We start from the raw sequence: 22,991 nt of genomic DNA, 5'->3' as shown, positions 1-22,991 counted from the left end.
CCACATTTTCATAAGATATTAGATATGAAGAGCTCAAAGTTTCTTGCATGACAGCTAAAACTGAAACAAGGAAGAGTGAAAGTATCTTATCAGCCAGGAAATTAAGCGGATAATCTTTCAGCAAATGGAAACGATCCTCTAATTACTGTAATTGGCTGGTGAGGACGCAGGTGTGGTGGCATGGAAAAGCCATGATGGCACCCTGATCACTGGCCTCTGGCTGTCCTCTGAGTGTCATCGCCTCAGCTACTTTGTCACCTCTGACCACACTATACTGCTGGATTGTGTTTCAGCAGTCTGTACTTTACCTCAACCCCCTCCCCCCCATGATGACCCCACAGAGAGGGATTCTGTGTTTTTTCATATAGTAACTTTCAACAGAACTAGTCAATTAATTTGGTTATTGGTGGTTATAGACTGAGAAAGCAAACATATCAAAATTAAACCAGTTAATCAACACGTACAATACTACAACTGAGTTCCAGTATAACCAGTACATGTTGAATGTCACAAAGAAGTTTAATTATCAAGCCTGCTCACATAAAAACTATGTTCCCATATCTGTTAGACTTGTTACATCAACTGCTGCCTTTAACATGTGTTTGAACAGACACAGTTAAGGGGCTGGGTCTTTTTGGAGGAACAGGAAGGAGAGGCGACAGTGTACTGTGCTGTCAGTCTTACTTAGTGTGAGCGTCTGTACAGTGAGACTCCAAGGCAGGGAAATGGCAGAGCGGTGACACTCCTGGGATGTGCAACCTTTTCCTAACAGTCACCCTGGACTGTTCTCTCCACTGGGCATCTCAGGACTGGTCCTTTTCTTCGTATTTCATCTCATTGTACACAGTTGTTTGTTTTAAATCAATTCACCATTTCCTTCTGGTCGTAAAGAGTAATGAACATTTTTTAACTTGAACTTTCAGTGACGGAGTGTAAACACAATACATCTGCTGCAGTTTACATGTGTATTGCAGGCAGAAGGCGCATTTAAATGTACTGAAGTGAGAGATTTTCCAGCTGATAAAGGCAGGGTAGCACCCCTCAGTGAACACAAAATACCTTTTTGTACTTTGCATCTCGGTGCCTTGAGGCTTCTGTTTACAGATAGTTTGGCTATTTAAACACCTCTATGAGGGAGTTTCTTCTGCACTTACAATAGTGTTAAAAAACTGCTTTTTCAGGCAGCTGCTACTCTTAGATTTAAAAAGAAAATCACAAATATAAAGTAGCAATCAAGCCATTTTTAGTCTAGTCCATAGTTTCTGCTCAGATGCTTATATATGTTTATGCAATTTAAAAAAACAGTTATAATCTAAATTATCATCACATCACAAGTTATTATGTATATTTGTGTTCATATAAACATTTAAGAATCATGCATTTAAAGGAGGAGTATGTAAGTTTTTCAATATTTTCTAAATAAATTAACTAATAAAATAACTACAATCATAATTAGAAAGTTTTTTTAACATGTAGGTTCCAGTCTGTTCATATTTGGTACATCATTAAATTACAAGTTTAATTAATGACAAATGACAAAAAGCACTTTTTTTTTACTGGTAGGCAAACATTTAAAAAGGGTCTTTGTCGTTAATTAAACTTGTAATTTAATAACACATCAAATATGGACAGACTGGAACCTACATGTTTAAAAAACCATCTAATTATGATTGTAGTTATTTTTTTAGTTAATTTATTTTGAAAATATTGAAAATCTTACATACTTCACCTTTAAAAAATCAGTCTTCACCCTCCTTATTCTCCTTAGTTTGAATTTTTTACTGGCAAACTGAGGATGGTTCTTCTTACTAGCATCGCATTTGTGATCCCTCAAGTTCATTCTAGTTAGTGTACATCCTCAGCATGTGATGACTTTCTCTGACATACCTGACCCCAATTTAACATGTTAAACTAGTCAAAAAAAAAAAAGAAACTGCACAGGGTTCAACACTGCCATTGTACATCACACAAAAAGCCGAGAGAGACTGACATTCACTCATGCACCCAACATACTGACAGCTGACTGACAACTTGGTGTATAAAAACCCTAAAGCATGAAATAGTGATAAAAGTCTGCTATAAAATGTGTGCTTTGATTGCAACCTGTCTCAATTAAAGACCTTTTAAGACTCTTACAAAGTTATTTGCTCTCATAGTAATCAGAGGCACATTATTTATGGTTCATTTGTCTCTTTCGGTCCTACGTATTCCTTGCTGCCTTTTCCTCTGGGAACATCTAATCAACTCCTAAGTAATTGGAGCTGTGTTAAGATGATCTGAAGGAGTAAGGACGTCGGCTCTAATCACACACACACAATGTGAACTGTGGCGCTATGGCCAAGGCAATTATTACTTCACCACTGGTACTTTTAGTCACAATAGGGAGCGGCATGTCCTCAGAGGGTAGGACCTCTAATAAGATGCAGTTCATTTTCTCACTTTTTCTTTTCATAACCTTTAAGAAAATTCCTAATTATCCAGACTTGGTGATCTTTGTCAAATGTGAAAGGATGATCAGCTCTCACAGTGGGTTCTGTCCTGTCAGGAGTTTCTTGACAAAAACAAGTTTTCTGTGCTGCTTGCTTTTGGAGAAGATTATACTGAGTGTTACGTGCATCTGAGTATTAGTAACAATCTGACAAAGTGTGAAAATGCATTGAGCAGCGTGTTGCACTTGTCTGCTGATCTTTGAATGAAGCATTCAAGGCGCTTCAAGATTTGTTTGGTAATAAGCAGCCATCACAGAGATGTGCGTGTCTGCTTGGCACTTGACCAGTTTCACTTAAGTGGGTCAGACGGATGTAATTTATTCCCACTTTCACGTTTTTTGAAAAACCAAAATGGGGTGTCAGTTTGTGTTTGTTTTTGCAGTCTCCCTGAGGAATGATAAAGTGCTCTGTGCTTTTCTAGACCTCAGCATTGCTGAGCGTGCGGCTGTCTAGCAAAATAACTACAGCGCTGTCAAAGAAGTGAGAGTCCCAAAGTACAACAGGACTTTTTTGTATTTTGCAGGGTCATTCTGGTGTTTCTTTCTCTTCAGTTCCTGTGAATCAAAACTGGGTCAGATAGTTGACTATATTGTTGAATCACAACAAGTCTTAATTTGAGGATGTAAAAAAAAAAAAAAGATCTTGGGTGTTATAACCAAGCACTGATATGCAAAACAAGAGACCAACATTGACAGGTCTTTCTCCTGTTTGTTATTTCCTTTTTATTGCATGTCCCCAGCATTTCCCACCTGCCTCTTTGACATGTCTTTTATGGGAGCTGGTTTTCTCAGCCAATGGCTAAAGAGGGTTTCAAGCAGACATCTCATTAAAATGCATGTAAAGCTGGGTGCTGTTGCAGACAGAAGCTGTCTGACACCTTAACATGAATCTGATCCAAAAATATGTAAAGATTTTACAGCTGCTTTTTCTTTATGTTGTTACCTTGCATGATGCATAGAAATATTCTTCATATGTTCAAGTGCTTCACTAAACAAGACAAATTTCTTTCCTTGTGATCTGTGATTTTGCTCCCAGCTGACGGGTAAGATTAGTCTTCCTTTGCTCCGTCTCTTGTCTGTTTCTCTCCAATCAGCAATCTAATCTTATTACTTCATTAATTAACTGCAGCCAGTGGTATTTTTAGTTTGTAGGTCAGCCTGGTGTCCATCTGACCTGAGCCCATGGGATGGATTTGAAAAGCTAAGCTTAGTGATAACCTGTGAGGTTGAATACTGATAAATGTAAGTCTCACCCCTTCATGTTCTTGAGCAATACACCTAATTAATGATTCAAGTGATTAATGGTTTATAGAGGCTTTTGTGAGGATGCTGCATCTGCAACCTGCAAAGATTGTTTGGAGATAAAACATACATGTTTTATTAAAAAATTTGCTTGTTGGTTAATCTGATTTTAGAGAATTTGTTTCATACATTGGTCAGGAATAATATCTTCCCTCTTTTCAAACACAGCACTGACCTTCAATAGGACACATCTTTTGAAACAGCTAAGAGGCAGTCTAAGAGTGATGTGAAGCGACAGGACTGACCTGCCCACACAGACAAACATCCAGCCCATAAACTTTCCTACCAGAAATTCTGTCAGGCTGTTAAAGTCAAAAAGACTATTTCACCTTTATTTTTTTAACCAACATTTGTAACTAATTCCCATAGATTTCTGGTTCAAACTTCAGGATGATGGTCCTGCTCTTTGTCTTGACTGTAACATTTCTTAGAGGATATTATGTCCTGCCTTTTTTTCATTGTTGTATAAAAATTAACTTTATTTGTCTAAGCACTATTTTGTTTTCAAATTATAATGTTAGTTTACTGTCTCACAAATTGACATTTTATCTGAATCTCCTGCCATCATATGGCCTCGGCTATCCCTTTAGTACAATTTAGGCATCATCAGTAAGTATTTATTTGTAGGAACCTCGCAGGAAACCTGAGTCTGGATCAAGGGGTCTAGAGTATAAGTGTATTCTGCAAAAGCACATTTCAAAAGCTTTTTCATAAAGCATAGCCATCAAACTTGATGTGATGTATCTATTTTCTTGGATTCCACATGCATGTGGTGATGACTGTGAAGATAACCTGAAGACACCATCTAAATATTGTCAATTTTCACGACAAATGATGAAGTACTGTCCTTCTGGTTAAGGATGAAGCAGTAACTGCATACTAAAGACAAGGCTGACATGGTGGTGTGAGTTGAAAACTCATGCCTGAAGAAGGATTTACATGTAACACATTTATATTACAGTAGAAGCAATAGGTTTGAAATTAACAACTCCAGGCTGATGAATGTTATAAGTAAATAAATTAATTAGGCAACAATAGAGGATGAAAAATGACTAGTGGGGACAGCAGGTGTGGATGGCAGGAAGAGGAAAACTAAACACAACTGGTGTAAAAGAGAGAAATTAGGCAAATTTATCCAAATTTAATAATAAAGAAATATAACAGAAAGTAACTAAAGATCTGTAAGAAAATGCAAAATTACAAAACAAATAAAAAAAGAGAAGACAAAAGAGCAAAATAGAGGCTAAAGAACAGTAAGATAGATGATCCTGCTGTTCAGAATCGTAATGTACACATAACAACATGGTAGCAGTAAAGATGAACCTGATTCTGATGTAAATGTGGAACTGTGAATCGTTTGTCTTCCTACTCATGGTGAGTGTTTTCTCAACCACGCTCTCTTTGTCTGTGCTCAGTGCTTTGTAATCACACTCGAAATGAATCATCTGCCACTCTGAATGCATTGTTTTCTGACCAGGTTACATGCTGCACTGACATTGGTGCTACAACAGAACAAACCCAGGCTGAACCTCATCTCAGCTGCCCGCAGTGAGTTTGCACCCGTTGAACTCTTCTCAGTTTAAAATGAGTTAATCCATGAGTGACGAACAACACATGAGAGTCCCATTTCTTTTCAAAGTAGCCAGAAAAAGATAAATAACAGTGGCAGAATAAAAGGATTTTGTACATTTCAGGCTTAAAAATGAAACTGATGAGCCACCAGCAATGCTTTTGTTAACCCAGTTAGAAGTATGATATGACAAGACAAGTTTATGACAAGTTTATGATATGACAAGACTTAAAAAATGCGATGACAACTGGTGTCATCTTTGTTTCACCAAAAAGTCTCTGTATTCTTATAAGAATGCATCACACTGAAAATGAAAAGAAACATTTGTCTAAACTTGTTAAAGCAATCATTTCAACCTTTTTTGTCATCCTTGTAATCCTCTAAACATCTCCAAAAAAGTCTAGCTGTGTAAAAGTGCTTTAGTGGTTAATGATTTACCCAGAGCCATTAGTTATATTCTTAATTTACAGGAGCACTTCAGTGCTCTGTCCCTCGTAACAAGGCATATGTAAAGGATGTGCAGAACATCTCACTTTAAGACCTGTGATTATTAATTTTCACTTCCATCCACTACCTAACACCTTTGAGGATGAAGCATGGCAGATTACGAGGTACACTAGCTCTGAACATACATTTATTTATGTGTGTGTGATAATGCAGTACTTCAGTAATCTAACATGACTGTTTTCAGCTATCCTGCAGTGTGGATCGCATTAGTGTGTACTTTTAAGGAGATTCCAGCTCTGGTTTCCGCATTGACCATGCAACACTGGTCACTTGAAACCCAGCACCTGCAGCCACCTACAAGCAGCATCATTTGTCACTTTCACCACAGAGCTGCAGATTTGGGTTGAGTTCACATTACCAGCCACATTCAATTCTAACTTTGTCCAGTTCAGATTTGATGGCTCACAATCATAAACAATAGTGTCTTGCCCTTCATATAAACACATCTACTTGTTGAAACAACATGCGAGAACCTTCTGTAAGGGTCATTTTTAAGGGTCACAGCAACAAAAAAGACCTTACTTGTGAAACCATTTAGGAGAACAGATCAACCCAAATAATTTTGAAATTGAAGTTATGATATACAACTTTTGGAGGACTTAAATTTCTCATTTTTTAATTGAATAAACAAAACTGCATGTTGTAAAAGAAGCTGAAGCGCTAACTTGGGCTGTTGCTAGCAGGCCTGTGGTAGTTCTGTAGATTAATAACAACAATGTTCAGTGCATGCCTATAACATCATCATCATCATCATCAGTTTATCGATAAACACTTTAAAATCAGCCGCAGCTGAACAGAGTGCTGAACATAAAAGATAAGTAAAACAAACACATAAAACTATGCATGCAATCATGCATATCCATCCCCACTCTGTGTGTTCAGTTTGGACATGTTATCATGTTGGATTTTATGGGAAAGTGTATCCAAATATTCAACTGGTATTTTCTATAGCCATAAATTTATGATATACTTATGTCTATATATTTTTTACAGTGCATAAAGCACTTTACCTCCTGAAAAACCTTGATAACTCATCATATGGGACTGCAAACGTTTGTTTTTGCTAAGTAAGGGTGCAACCACACTTTTTATAATAGAAATCGGGATCAGATCGTTTTTATTTCCCCAAATTCTATTAAACAGACTCTCATAAAGCTGAGTTAAACTATGATGGTGAGGCATGTAACAAAATCAAAATGTCCATTAATCATGCATGATCAGGCACACTATCATATTGCAATTGAAACAATGCCCACCCACGTTGTTTTCCACCAATTACACTGAGAATGAGGAAGGTTATATTTCCAGTTGCAGCTGCCAGTGGTCATGGCTGCTTCCCTGGTGCTTGTTTGTCTGGCTGGCGAAACTTTTTCCATTTTTGCATGATGAGTCTGGTGCTGGCTGGGCCTTTCAGCAAAGCTGTCTCCTCACTTTCAATGCTCAGTGCTGAGACAACCTGGCTCCCTGCCCTGCTACCCTGCTTCTTGTGCCCCTTGCATTGTGTCTAAGCACCTCATCTGCTGCACAAACTTGCACAAGCTCCAACCCCCCCCCCCCCCCCCCCCCCCCCCCCCCCCCCCAACGCCCGAGGAGCCGCAGCAACAGCACTTCAATGACTGAAGATGTAAACTAAGCTAGTCCAACACCAACACACCCTGCTGCATTATTCATCTGCCTCCCTTCAATGAGTTTTCCATTCACCTCAAAGTATCAGCCCAATTAAAAGAAACAGTTAATGTGTTTGATCAATTTATTTCTGTCTTTTGAAATGACTATACAATACATGTGCCCAGTATTAAGTGCTTCACTAAGAATGAGCAGTGGACCAGAGAAACAAGGGTACATTTTTCAGAGAAGAAACTGATTTCATTTCACATTTACTGGTTAGTTATTTTACAAAAACCAAACTGTGCTTGCAGATTCTGCATAATCTTCCCAGTAATCCTATCAGCAAAAATGAATTTGATAATCAATCCTCCTCTGTGACCCTCTCCTCCTTTTAACACTGCAGAGCTGTCTAGGCTTTCACCCGCATGCCAGGCCAAAAGACTGTGTGTCAATCACACAGATAATATGTTTGTTTACATACCATGATCATGAAAAGGAGGCCAGTTAAATATTTGATGGCATCTTCAAGTTACTCAGGAACCTTGTGACCTAACACTATAGCAAGACCTCAGCACCTCCAGCCATTGTTAAACACCTCTGCACAGCACTGGCTAACATGACTCTGGAAGAATATGAAGCCCTGTCACGAATACAAACAAACTTTTACACACTCTTTCTCTCTTGCAAAGAAGATTGGATTATAGGGGCTTGAAAACACCATATGTCTTGCATTATGTTCATCATATGTTAATCATCACAGAGTTGCCCCTGACCTCCCCTTGACTCTGTGGTACATCCCCGTACCATTCACACACTTCCCATGCTGTGTCCCAGTAGACACAGCTTAGCCAAGCATGTATATGTGGCTGTCTGCCCTCTCCAACCTGCAGGCATCCTGCAAGACTGCTCAAGTCAACCCACACACAGCTCAGTCATGCCCCCCCGCAACACAGGGCAGCTACTCTAGAAGCTGAGACAAAGTGAAACATATAGTCCAAACAAAAGGCAAGTGAAGACAAAGAGTGAGTGGGACGGGAGTGAACAAGAGAGCTGGAGATGAGACAAAAGTCTGTGGCAACATGAAAGAGCAATTAGGAGCTTAGTCATGAAAGAACATCTCATCCTCCCTTTTTTTTCTTCTTTCTTTTTGTTTTACACGCAACATATACTTTAAGTGGAAATATATGCGTGATTGGTTTAGTTGCTTTGCTCTTTTCATTGACAAAGAGGCTTTATGAACACTAAAATAAAATTTTAAAAAATTGCTTCATAACTATATTCAGCCTTTCTGTTTTAGTTTGGTTCAACATGATTCTTTCATGGCTTATTATCTATATTGCTCATTTGACTTGTGCAGGTTGTTGGATGAAAGCTAATACAGATGTGCAAAAAAAAAAAAAAAGCTACTAGGTGCATCAATATAAACCTGGACAGTATTATACAGACATAACTACCAGTACTGTGTAATAAACCTTTATTTAAAAAAGTTTATAAAAATCTGATCATGTAACCATTGTTTACATCTGAAGTTCATCAAAGGTTTAAATTTTTCCATTTTACATCAGAAAGCTTGAAAAGTGATGGAAGTTGTGGCCGCAGTGTTATGCAAAAAAAAAAAAAAAAAGAAGTCATTGTCATAGGAGCAACCTGTCTGTTGAGTCTGTTTCATACAGTAATAACTCCATTTAGCGATGACCTGCCTTTACAGCGGCTTTGTTCTATGCCCTATCATCTGTCTTTTAACTGCATTGTAAAGTGAAAACAAGCTTGATATTTATTTAATGACAGTTCAAGTGTTGTCAGGACAGTTGATAAGGTGACCTACACCAAAGCTGCAGGCTGACCAGGTAAGAAGAGGAGATGGATGTCCCCAATTACAAGCATCTAATTACCTTATTGCAGCTCTTTAAATACAACATTAGATGTTCAGCTCCTGCATTATTCTTTACCCTATCTGTTTCTTTTTTTTCCCTTTTATCCTGATCCCACTGTTTCTTGCACCATATTTCCCCCAGGGTCTTTCTGAAACCCCTAAATAATGCACAGCGAGTGAAGGGCTTAAAGGGGCTGCATGATGGATCACTCTCCTCTTTCTGGAGCCATTGTATTCTTCTAGTACTGAAGCTTATTTATCATTTTCATAATGACACTACTCTCAGGTGACTGTCTAAATATCTATATTTACAACAGACAGCTTTTAATAAGAACCACATTTTTCCTCTATGATCCAGTTTCCAGTGTGTGACATCACAGGAGAAATGGGTCACACAAGATTTTTCATTTTAAGTTTGCATACTGACAGAAAGTGAAGAAATAGACAGTTATTGCTGTACATATTCTTTAACGCTGGTAATGCCATATGATACACAGTTTTGATAATAATGACATTTAATTTGAATTCAAACTATCATAATGCTTTCTTTTTCACATTATTTTTTTTAAACATTTCTAAACTTCACTGAAATTATTTGACCATGAAATTTTGAGCAAAAGTGAATAATGGCTGAGGTACTTTTATGAAGCAGCTCTTTTTGCAACTAAGCACATTACTTCACAATTTTGCGTATTCACATTAACAATTTAAGAAAGCAACAAATCAATAACAAAAAGCTGACTACATCTAATGAAAAGTAAAACGGCATTTTTATTGATTTATGAGACCGTTTATTGAAAATGCCATGGAGAGGTTGTACTGATGTGGACCCAGACGCTGAATGACAAGACAGGAGGGAGAGGAAAAGTCTTTAATTAACTGAAGAACATGGGAGAAAAGCTACAGAAAAAGGCAAATAGGAACTGAAACCAAGGGGTTTAAATAAAACGAATCCAGGTGAACTAATTAACAGGAAAGGGAAGCTAAACTAAATACACAGGTGGAAAAACTAAAAAGTAAAACAGGAAACCAGAACTAAAGAGACAGCACAAACTTCACATCATGATTCATTAATTACGTAAGTTTGTTTTTTTTGTTTTTTTTAAAAAATAAATTAATCTTTAATATTCTCCAAATAGCTTGTTGCAGATAAATAGAACAATACATATCATATACGACCACAACACAGAACAATAATTACATCCACAATTACAGAGGAAAAATCTGTTTTTTCTAAACTATGAAAAAATGAAATTATTGTTTCAATAAAAGCATCAGCCAATTTATTGGGTTGACTTTACCAGGTATGAGTTCATTTATCTCCATAATTGTCTCAGTTATTTGTGGTACAGACTCAACTATATGTTGAAAATATCCCCCCGAGTTTTTGTTCTATGCTGACATGAGCATCATGCATCTTCTTCAGATTTGTCCCCTGCACATCCATGATGACAATCTCCGGTCGCATCACCTCCCAAAAGTGATCTGTTGGTTCTTAATTAATTTTGCTTTTAATTATTTAATATAATTTATGATTTTATTGTGATTTTGCTTTTTGTGTTGTCTTTTATGCCTTTTTTTTTGTACACCAAAATGCTGTTAATATGTCATGGGAAGCACTTCAAATTGTTTTGTACATGAAAGGTTCTTTACAAATAAACTTGCCTTGCCTTTGAGATAGTAAAAGTAATGGTGTGTTCAGGAATACAGTCTGAATTGATTTGGGCTTTGTGACATGGCATATTATTCTGATGGATACAGCCAGCAGACGATGGTACACTGTGGCTATAAAGAGGCGAACATGGTCAACATTAATGTGGTGTTTAAATCAGGTTTATTTGGTACCAAGGCATCCAAAGGGAGTTTTCACATCAAGCAGGCATTTTTTTCCAGATTAGTTTCCTGATTAGTTCTCCCTACTTTCATTTTAATTTCTCTTTTTCAGACCATTCCCTGTAAGCCCAAGACACGGTTGTGTTTGACCAATTACAGTATATCAGTCATTTCTCAAATACTCTGATTAACCTGTATGGCACCAACAGCCATGTCATGTTCAAAGTAACTCAAACACACTTTATTCTCCATTCTGATGCCCAGATTGTCCTACAGCAGGTCATCTTTACCATGTTTACGTGCCTAAAAGCAATGAGTTGCTGAGTTGGAAATGAAACAATTTATCATGGGTATTATCACACTTTACAGCAAGAACAAGCCCTGCTTCTTTGGTGCCGTGATGGCGTGTTAGTTGGGTGGTATGCAGACCAACACGGTGTTGTTAGTTTTGCAGGAATTTATTCATGATCTACATCATGGATACTGTAAAGGTTAGTTTGCTGGTGCTCTGTTATAAAAATAAAAATAAAAATGTGGACAACTAAAAAAGTAAGCCAACCAACAACACAGCTTTTTTTGACCCATTAAATTTTTTACTTGCATATAGAAGGTCAGTTATAATTAAGTTTGGTTCATTTCATACATACAATTGTATCAACACGTTCACATATAATTAGAAATAGTCTAATAACAATTACATACATTTATTCAAATGTATGATCTGATCTAAATAATAACAGAATGTTTGACTTGACTATACATTAACTCTGTGGTTACTCAACCTTTTCTCCAGTTCCCCAATCCCTCAATCCCGCTATCAAATGCACCCTGAAGCTTACAAAGAAATCTACAAAGAAGAGCAACATGGAAGAGTCATTTGTTTATTGGCTGAAATGTATTAATTATTGTTAAAACTGTGTCAGAATTACCGTCCATTCTTCTGCTTTAGTGTGAAACATTTTAAATCAGGAAACTCTGCAAACTGCTTCAGGTGAGCTGAGCTTTCAATGACACAGATGCTGCTTCGGTAAAACAACAATATGAAAGTTGGGTAGTTTATTTTCTAAAGTGACCAACAGGCTTTTTCATTGTGTTCAGGATGAAATGTCCTCAAGTGTTGTTGTAACTTGTTTGGCTTCCTATTTTGTAATATCAAATGATAATATTTTGAAACATACTTTCTTCATTATCCACCAATGATTATTACTATTACTTGACCAATACCTGGTCAGGCCTAGAAAACAGTATCTATTCCTCTGTCTTCTGCTTTTAAATAGTTGAAGTCTTGTTCATGCATAATAATAATATTTTCATTAACACTTTAACAAACTTGTGCTGTTCCAAAACTAAAAGTTTTATTAGACTTGCTGTGCCCCTCCTTTCATATCTCTGTGGCCCTCCAGTTTGGGAGCCACTGCATTAAGTTCTCTCTTTCTTGTTGCATTAAAAATGTTACACTACAGATGAGTTGTTTCATGTTTCACCAACCATCAAGTAATCAATAACTGGTCATCAGACAGTTTATCAAATTTCACTGGAATACAAAGCTTTAGTAATCATCACTGAACAATTCGACTTGTTCCTCATTAGTTTCTCATCACTTACTGAGACGCTGGGGAAGTTTTCCGGCCCCTATTGCAAAGTTAGATATGTCACAGAAAAGCATTCCTCTCCTTCTAAATGACTTCTTCTGTTATGAGGAAGACATTAAAGGCTGTTGTTTATTTCCATCTGGCCTGTAACACTGTTTTTCATTAGGGCAACAACACCAGACTAATATTTTAAAACTTGTCACAAGATATCAAGTGTTTCCATCATTTTGAGCAGAGGTAGAGTGATCATGATGTGCACATACATGTACTCTAATGTGAAGTGCATATTAGGTGCACACGTGAGCCTGCCTTCCTGTGGGTGTGCTCCAGTATTTTAACACATAACCCCTGCACCTGGGGACATGTCAGTGACGTCACACAGAACGTAATATCTGATGTGCACGTTCACACCTCCTCCTAGACTTTAATCATGTTTTTGTGATTTTCTCTGCATCTTCATGAACAGTGTTGCCTTTAGACCTGATGTGGTGGAGTTGTTTATTTCTCATTTTAGATTTATTCAAAGACAGTAAATGAGCTATAATTTGTCCAGACATACATAACCTGAGCTGTTACAAGGATCTGGACTGTTTAGAGGAATGTCCCCAGTCTTACTCTTTTGCTTTACTCATCAGTTGTCGCTTGTACTGAGAATCAGAGAGAAACAATGACAAGAATAACTGAATTTTCTGTCCATCTGGAGCAGGTAAAGGCTGATTAATGACAGCCCTCAGAGGACCGAACGGATCATTCATGACTTTGAATACATATTTGTAATCCAACCATCTTCCAGAACTGCCTTTCTGACTGAGTTGCAGATTGTGGCCAACTTCTTAAGTGGCTTTTCCTTATCTAACCATCAGGTTTACGTCACCTGACAAATTTTGTCTGTGCTCAGCTGTGGCTTCAGTCAGGGCTTACTAAACTACAAAGCTTCAACACTGAGCGAGGTGTGACCCCTGGTGGATGCAGAGTAGGTCAGCTGATTGATTTTGGCATTGCCTTAGCTGCACTAAATCTTGGGTTTGAGCTAATATTTATTACTTTTGGGGGGGGGGGTCTAAGAATTTTAAACAAAATTTTATGGAGTTACACACAGATGTCTTGAATTTGATTTACAGGTTTCGCTCATTCTGATGTTGTCACATCTCATCTTCCCACTGTTTCCTTGTCTGACCTCTTGTCATCAAGAAGATTGCTTTACAGTCGGTCTCCCTTGAGGATTTCATTACAAACCTTATATTCTATGTGCGTCACTGTCCAGTTTCTGTGGCAGTCCTGTAGTTCTGCAACTGAAACATATATCTACCTCTCTCTCTGTCCCCTGCAGTGTGAGGACACTGCTGTCTATGTAGGACACATTAGCTCCACATTTAAACCAAGGCCATTTAATATGAGCAGGACTCTGCTCACTTCTAAAGACACTATGTTCTAGACGCCTGAGGTGGTACCCCTTTGTGTGTCAGTCACTATACTGATTTCACCAAACAGCACAGCACCTTAACCCCTTAACTTCGGTATTCCATAGGCTCCATCAAGTGGCTACATGGAGGGTATGTACCTCAAAAAGAACAAGGGTGTCATAGTTTTTGTCAAAACGATTTGATCTTGAATGTGAAGTTTAAAATGATCTGATAAAGTTCAGGGCTGTCACAACTCAATGATAGACAGCATTGAACTAACTGCATGAGCTGAGAACAATACTGAACTATGGATGTTTGCCCCACTGAGATTATCTGAGGTTGAATTTGCCACATTTCTGATATTCCACTCACTGCTGAAAAGTGGAGCAGGACATTAAATGTATTTTAGTCCCCACTGAATACACTACAGAGGGCTTTTCAAGTACTTTTGTCTTGTGTCCATCTCCCTGAAATGTAACACATTACTTTCAGTAGAGGCCTGCCAGTCGCATACGTGTCATTTCATTACCAATCTAAGCAAATCAAGCTTAGTCTTGTTTGTAACTGCTGATTTTTACTACCATTTCTGCAATTAAAAACATTTTCCTTTGAGTGTTTTAGAGGAGAAGGGAACTATTTCACAAGGATTCAATGTCTATTCAGTCTAAACACTGTTCATCATTCTCCCTGTTTGTCACACGTGACACTGCTTGCTATCAGTGAATGTCGCACACAAAGTGAAATATAATGTTGGGAATAAGACCGTGACCTGTGATGAAAAGAAAATGCATTAATGTAAAATAAAGCAGAACATTTTGAAACTATTCACTTGTTATAGAAGCAAGAACAAATGGATGGTAACACGAGTCATGCTAAAAAGGAAATCTTTAACCTCCCTCCCCTCTCTGCAGGTCATTGTTGCTATTATCAGTATGTGAATGTTTTCTAATGGACCAACCGAGATGCCCTTTCACTCTGCATGAATTAATATTGAGGAAAAATGGAGGCAGGCAAAAAGAAATGTCAAAGCAAACCTGACATTATATTGTTACAGACTTGCTCAGTAGTATGTATATTAGCCTTCAAATGTAAAATGTGATAATGACAATTTTTAGGACTGAATGCACAACAAGTGTTAGCCTCAAAACGGAATTATGCACAATATGGTCATCTTTGAGCATGCAGAAATAATGAACTCTTTTCTGTTTCTTTTTTTCTAACATCTTGCCACAGCAACAAAAACTACACCAACACCATTGATCCAGATGAGCAGAACAACAACATAGAGTGAGATTTTATTTCCTTCTTCTGTCCCACCATCTGGTTTTGTGAATGAATAACAAGATTACGTTGGACTAGGCTAACTCTGACCCCTGCCCATTACCCTATCCAAGCCAACTGCACAAATGGATGGAGAAATAGTGCGCTATACAAAGTCTGCTTTACTTTTACCTGTATTTTTACAACTTTGCATATTGCTCTTTAGTTTAATTATGTCCCATAAAACCACGTGTTATCAATGTACACAGTACAAGTGCAGATGTTTACTGTATGACTTTCTTCTAAAAACCAAAACATCTCCATTCAACTCTTAAAGACAAGGAGCCATATGATAGATGGTGTAAAAACTGCACATCCTTCATACTCATTAAGGAAGACAGCCCAGTGATGCTGTGTGCACCTGGTGGATTTTTCAGACCATATGTACATAGGTTCCTGGAACAATTTAACCCTGACATGGTAAAATGACAGGAACAATGATTAGTTTTTTTTCCTAATATACTTTTATTTAATTGTGAGTGCTATAAATAACGGCAGCCGTGCGTCACTCTGCATAATTGCTCTGCAAGGCCTTGCAAATGAGTTTTTGAAGAGAGAACAAGATCGTTTTGATTTTCTACCACAAGACAGATTTGTGCACTTCTATAAACTTATAACCTGTGCACAATAAAAACGACCAACATTTTTGTCTCCCTATTCATCATTTCCACACATGATTGTTTACTGTGTATGGGAGATTTGTTATCTGCTGCACGTAAAGCAGGAGTTGCTGAGTTTCCCTTATGTGCTTTTTGTCTCAGCTGCTATCCTTTTGTTGTTGTTTTTAACAGCTGTTGAGTCCTTTGCTCTGAATTAAGAAGGTTTTTGCATATTTCGTTGCCTGTAACTCTGTTGACTGTGCTGCTGCTTTGCTTCTGCTATCATCATCATCATCATCATGTCTATTTATGCTGACATTTATTTCTGTAAGATTGACTAATTAGAGGTGTGTCTGCATCTCTTCGTGGCTAAAAATGTGAGAGGAAATTAGGTTTGTGGGTGTGCAAATAGTTTTACTAGTTTTGCTTTTTTTTTTTATACATCTATACAAATGCTTAAAACAATTATCTAATAAATCCATCACATGGAGGCAACTTAGTACATTTAGTTATGTCGTTCAGAAGTTAGAAGATATTGTGTGAGCGGCATTTGTCTGATTGAAAATGGCTTGTTGACGTCAAAGTTCAAAGGGAATTGGCAGACTGGTTGGAGAATATGCCAAAAAGGTAGAATACCATCTCTGAACACACATCATGTTCAGCCTTGGAGCACATGGGCTAAGGCAGCAGATCACCACACCAGGTGCCACTCCTGTCAGCTGAGAAAAGAAAATTGAGGCTACAATTCACACAAGCTCATGATAAAGGAGTGAAAAAACATCGCTTTGCCTCCATTTCAGCTGCAACATTCTGATTATAGGGTCATAATCTCATGAAAACAACATGAAAGCACTGATCCTTGTATAAATAGCTCAGGCTATGTGGGTGGTGTGGGGAATATTTTCTTGGCACACTTTTGGTCCCTCAGTAAAAACTAAGTATTGCTGAAACACTGCAGGCTACCTGAGTATTACTGCTGACCATGTCCATGCCTTCATGACCACAGTGTAGCATCTTCTGGTGGCGGCTTCCAGCAGGATGATGCTCCATGTCACAAAGCACAAATCATGCTAAATAAAGATTTCTTGAACAAGACATGATCACTGTGCTCCAATGACTTCAGTCATCTGATCTCAGTTCAATAGAGCACCTTTGGGATGTGGTGTAAAAAAAATCTCCAAGATGGTGTTTCCTCCTGATATCCAGATGTTCATTTATTTCTTTATCTACTTGTTGGCTAGGGAGACAGAAGATAGAGGTGTGCCCTGAAACATGGGATTTTGGGGGAGGGGGGGGGGGGGGGGGTCTGTATGAATGTGCAAATGATCAGATATATCCACATATTTGTTTTCTTTGTTGTTTATATGTAAAGCACTTTGCACGGCTTCAGGTATGAAAGGTGCTATACAAATAAAATTTGATTTGATGGGAGATTTTCATCATGGATGTACAGCTGTCAAATCTGCAGCGACTGCATGATACTAACATGTCAGTATAAAGCCAAATCTTAGAAATGTAGCCAACATCTTGTTGAATTTATGTCAGGAGGAAGTCGGGAAGAAGGCAGTTCTGAAGGCAAAAAGGGTCCCAATCTGGAACTAGGAAGTTGTATCAAATCAAGTGAGTGAACACTCTTTTATCACAGACTGGAAAAAAGGATGTGACAGCACATTTCTGCTTTTGTGCATGTTTCTATAAGCATGTGGCCTCAGATGTTAAGGACAAATGGTGGGAATTATCAGAATTATATTTCTCAAAAGGCTAAATTAAAACAGGTTTTTACTTCTCCCTCTGCAACTTTGTCAAAGTGGAAAACATGTCAAATTCATTTTTTGTCTTGAGTATAAAGCAATTTTACTCCACTATGCTTAATCTAGGTCAAACCTCAACTGCTGATGATATGATCAGAACAGCTGGGACAATTAGGCTACTCCAGTCTTTGCAGTGACAACTTCCTTCCTCTTATCGTTACTGTTTACAGCAAAAAGGTGCTTCATGCTATTATTGCATTTGCACAGATAACTGGTGTTGGAGTAATGCACTTACTAAACAAGTCTGGGTCAGATGCTGGGGACAATGCTGCATATGTTTTAGGAATGTTCAGTAATTCATTAACTTTTGCATTTAAGCCACATCATCATCTTCAGTTGCCAGGGATATTAATATTACTTAATCCTTGCCTTTGTCTGTTTCATGATTCACTGCTATCTCTTAATTTATTTATACATACACACACATATATATATACTTTTTTTTTCCTTTTCTGTTTCAAATTTTTTTATTTCCATTGTTTATGTGTGTGTGCATCCTTTTAAAATAGAAATTAAGAAGAAAAAAACAAGAATTTTTTACGAGAATAAAATAAGCATTCTCTTTATGACAGCTTTAAGGAAGAACCAACCAGCTGAAGCACCTAACAGCTGTCAACCGTATGAAAGCAAAGTCTAACCTAAATTTATTTCCTGTTTGAGAAGGTAGTTTTTGTCATATTTTTGAACATCCTGTTGATTAAAAATAAGTGCTAAATTCTTGAGATACTCACATATGGGACACTTTATTCTTTTTTTTTTTACATAAAGACAATTTATTACTCAAACAGAATAGTTTTAGCAACAATGACTATAATAGAAAACCAGTAATTCTTCAGTGGCAATGTTCCTGAGCTGAACATAAAATGACACTCTTCATGGACACTTAAAAATGGACTCTAATTCACAGCTAAAGCTTAGAATGAAAGTGGCTTTATCCATAATAATGACTTGTTTTTGCATCAGGGAGTGTTTGCAGAAACTTAGCCTGCAATATCACCCACTGACTGAACCCCACTCTCCTGTCCTTGGTAACCTGAACTCTGGATGAGGATCAGGGATATCAGCCATCAGGTCTCATCATGTGACTGTAAGTAAATTGGCTTGGCCTGTTTCCTGAGGCGCTGCTGCGCTCGCAGCTTCCTGCCCTTCTGAGTAGCCAGTCCGAGCGGTGGTAGGTAGGTCTACAGGAAAATTGAGCGAAAGCAAAGGGCGGTTATTAGATCAGCTTTCTCCACATCATAACTCACAAAACGTCTTCTGTATAATATCTGATTATGACTTACGGCTCTTGGATATGGATTTCTGTAATGTAGACCTGGTAAAAACGAAAAAAAGAAAAGCTTCATGTGAATGATAATGTGGGCTTTTCAACACCATTTTGCACTATTTCTCTGAATCTTGAGAGGACATTCTCCTTATCTATTATTATTAGCATCTCAAAGCTAATCAGAATGTTAAAAGACTAAGATAAAATGTACATGTCCTGCACAACTTAACATGGTAGCACCTGTTCAGTCTTTCACTGGTTTTGGTCTAATACAGGGCTATTCAGCTCAGTCCCAAGAGGGCCACAGCCCTACAGGTTTTTAATGTATCCCTGCTTTAACACACCTAACCCAAATTAAACTGATCCAAAAGCCAATGAAGTTCTGCACAACCACTCATTAATTTGAGTCAGGTGTGTTGTTGCATGGAAAGGTTGCAAACCTGCAGGCTTGTACCCCTCATGGGATCCAGTTGAATAGCCCTGATCTAAAAAACTAGAGGTGTTAATTAAAGAATTAAAGCCAAGCAAGACAAAAACAATTAAAATATCTAAAAAAAAAAAAAAATTAAAAAAAAAAAACATTATGGTTCTGTTTAAAGTGTAATTTGGGCACCTCACCAGCACATACTAAAAATTGGTACAATAATGTTGCTTTTATGGAAATCTTACAGAATCTCCTGATTCGTACCGATTTCTATCCTTGCTTCACATTCTTCTATGCATGTCTTTATTGATTCTCGATCTGTGAGCTGAAAAAAAGAAACACAAAGAGAAAACATTTAATCTTAAATCTTGTTGTGAACAGTTATTTACAACCTACCAGCAAAGAGTTGGTCTTAGCACCTGTTGGTTGTGTCTGAACAGAGTGCGGGCTTCTTGCACAATGTACTTTCTCTCAGTCTCTGTGTCAGTTTTAACGCCACTCTGTGCCTGCCAGGTCCGGGCGATGCGAAAGACACGCATGTACAAAGACAATACCTTACTGCGAGCAGACGCCGTCATCTGGGCTCAAAATCTGATAAAACACCAAGTACCTGCACAAAAATGGAAATCAAGTTTGAAGACATTAAAAACAGTCAGTTCTGATGTACGATACATTTCTGTTCTTTAATTGCATGCTCAGTATCACACAACTGCTTTCTAAACGTGATCAAGAAAAAAGTATGCATAACAATAACAACATAAACATGTTTCAGCTTGTAACAGGTGACTCTGACTTGACTGGTAGGTGGACTGTTAATTGCATGACAGTAAGTTTGATCTCTGACCCCTTCACATGCTGAGATGTGACTTGATTGCTTCTAAACGCCACCAAGCAGCACTGTACATGGCCACCCTATTAGTTTGGATGTGTGAAGGAAAAACACTATGTAAGGATCTTACAGTTCACTTTTTGCCTTGTGTAATTATATTTCTCCAGGTTATTTGATGCTGAAGGATAATATGTTACATTTGATGAAATCACTAGGTAGTTTAAATGATATGCTGAGAAACAGAGTCCTTAAATTGATTACCTTTTTATCCACCATATCACATTGTTGATTAAAGGTCTCTGGAAAGCTTGTGTTATGCTTCCGAACATATCTACAACTAAACAAACAATAAATCCATTCCAATAAATGCCTTGGGTCAGCTGCTCTGTACAATTTCGAGTGTTCCCATCATTCACCACTAGATGCCACTAAAACCTCCGATAGTTTGATCGCTGAACTGTTACATGACTGATTGAGATATCTTGGGTATTTTCTTTAAAAATGTAATTAGTTGACAGAAAATCCAGAAATTAATCTGCTGGTGTATTTGTACACTTTGTTTCCTAAAACAGAAGAATTTGTGGAATATTATAGACATAAAGTTAGGTGTATTTGGAAGACTGAGTGTCTGTAAGTCAGAGGTAAAATAAAATCAAATCAATAAATAAGCACAGTATAATTTATATTCACATCAGTGGTCTAGAATAACTTATCGTAACCATAGATTGTGACGTATTTAAAATATAACTACAAAAGTGACCTACCGGCAGTGTGTGAAGATGTAGCAGTGACTGCTTGTTCTGCAGGACAATTGTCCCTTGTTGATGACGTCACATCTCAGGACCAATACACAGAATCTTAAAGAAATAGTACATAATAGGATTATCATTATTATTATTATTATTATTATTAATAATAATAATAATAATAATAATAATAATAGTAATAATAATAATAGGATTAGTGCTATAATAATAATAATAATAATAATAATAATAATAATAGCCTAATCACATGTTCAAATATTCAGTTAGATACTAGAATATTTATATATTTATTCAAAGGTTACCTAATTTAAAAAAAAATAATCTCTGCAATTATTTTACCTTCATTGAGTGATTTTAATATTTTGTTTTCATAACAAGAAGAGGGACAAAAACCTGACAATAAAGTTGTTCTTTCTTCTTTTTCATGTGTATAACTATTTTTTGTTTGTTTGCTTGTAGAATAATATATCCATGCCATTCTTCTTGGCTTTAGTCACAAAAGTTATATTTTGAGACACTTAATTATTAGTGAGGTGTAAAAACGCATAGATGTCATCTCTTCAGATGCATCTACAAAATGTCAAAGACATCACATCATGACAGGCATATAATAGCGTGTATATAACCATGTCCCAAGATGGTGTGCCTTCAAAGAGGCCAAAATGCAACAAAAATGGCAGGCTTTAAAATTTTTTGCAGAACCTTTACAGTAAATGAGAGCGAAGTCCCAAAGAAATAATACAACAAATTCCAGACCCAGTATCCGAGAGGCTCCTCTTCTTTGAGGAGAGCCATTTATTGTTGTCTGAAGCCTCATCAGAAATGTTCTCCTAGATTCGCTGTTGAGACCCATAAGAAAGAAAAAGAAATGGAGTATGCCAAATTACACAGTAACTGGACTGAAAATCTGTGACAACAGGTCACATGCAGAGATGAATTCTCCCCAGAGGCAGGACCTCAACATTACCAAAACAAGTATGTTGTGTGAGATTGTCTTGACAAACAACAAAGCAAAAAATGGCAACATCCAAAGAACAACTCTGAAATGTCCCAAAAGAAGCCTGGAGAATTATTCCTGAAAACTACTAATGTAAGTACAACAAACAGCTTTTCAAAAAGGTTTCAGGATGTGTTGAAGAATAAACTTAGTCAAATTGGTATATCAACTTTTTTACACTTATTAGAACAGTAGACATTACATTTTATCACCTTATGTACCGTTATCTCTGCAAATTTCAATAGCTTGCTGCACTTATTCTTCATTTTCTTATAAATACGTTTCTCTGATAATGCAAACATAAAACCCCTTGGCAGCTTTTTTATTGTTTCATTTGTTGTTATTCTACCTCTTGTTGTATTTAAAACCTGAATGCAGCTTTTATTTGTTAACTTTTGAAAAGTTGTAAGGATTTTCTGTTTTAAGAAAGTTTCAAAGTGGATGTTGACATAACCCTTGCTTATCACACTAAACTTTTAATTTTTTAACCAAATAATGTCTAAACAAATGGGTTGTTGCTCTTTTAGAATAAAAATAGTATTTTTTAGTACTGTAGATTGTTGATGATCAATTGTATTAGTGCATTTAGATGGATAAGTCACCCTCATACTAAATTAAATGTAAAAGATAAAGTAAGTATAAACAGCACCATCAGCCATAAGTATAATTTCTATTTTCCAGTCTGTAAATACACAGTGAGGGCTGAAGTTGTGTTTATAGGATTTTGTGATGCGTGATAGAACTTTTTAATAGAAAGTTTAACAGTTCATAAACACATAAGTTGTAATCCTTTTAACTTAA

The 22,991-nt window shown here is 37.1% G+C and overlaps 1 protein-coding gene across 2 annotated transcripts; it reads right to left on the bottom strand.

Moving 5' to 3' along the window:
• Nucleotides 1–18,733: 18,733 nt before the first annotated feature.
• On the bottom strand, nucleotides 18,734–21,235 carry lyrm1 (LYR motif containing 1). Of its 2 annotated transcripts, none has more exons than XM_079260430.1 (5): nucleotides 21,191–21,235; nucleotides 20,017–20,207; nucleotides 19,843–19,922; nucleotides 19,190–19,221; nucleotides 18,734–19,087 (listed from the first exon to the last, which is right to left on the bottom strand). In XM_079260430.1, the coding sequence occupies exons 2-5, from the start codon at nucleotides 20,173–20,175 to the stop codon at nucleotides 18,984–18,986; spliced, it is 375 nt and encodes a 124-aa protein (XP_079116556.1). In that variant the 5' UTR covers nucleotides 20,176–20,207; nucleotides 21,191–21,235; the 3' UTR covers nucleotides 18,734–18,983. The 2 variants fall into 2 exon arrangements, with proteins under 2 accessions (XP_079116556.1, XP_079116557.1); XM_079260431.1 differs by having other exon boundaries at nucleotides 19,862–19,922.
• Between the last annotated feature and the right edge of the window lie 1,756 nt (nucleotides 21,236–22,991).

Source organism: Telmatherina bonti (genome assembly GCF_933228915.1).
Source record: "Telmatherina bonti genome assembly, chromosome: 21".
In the NCBI taxonomy this organism is placed as follows: domain Eukaryota; kingdom Metazoa; phylum Chordata; class Actinopteri; order Atheriniformes; family Telmatherinidae; genus Telmatherina; species Telmatherina bonti.
The sequence above is the reverse complement of the archived record's forward strand: the minus strand, read 5'-3'. Positions and strand labels throughout refer to the sequence as shown.

Coding starts and splice junctions, on each gene's coding strand:
- lyrm1 (XM_079260430.1), bottom strand. CDS start 20,175: ATGACGGCGTCTGCTCGCAGTAAGGTATTGTCTTTGTACATGCGTGTC. Junction 19,222..19,842: donor GGTACGAATCAGGAGATTCT/GTAAGATTTCCA, acceptor CGTTTTTACCAG/GTCTACATTACAGAAATCCA. Junction 19,088..19,189: donor GAAATCCATATCCAAGAGCC/GTAAGTCATAAT, acceptor ATTTTCCTGTAG/ACCTACCTACCACCGCTCGG.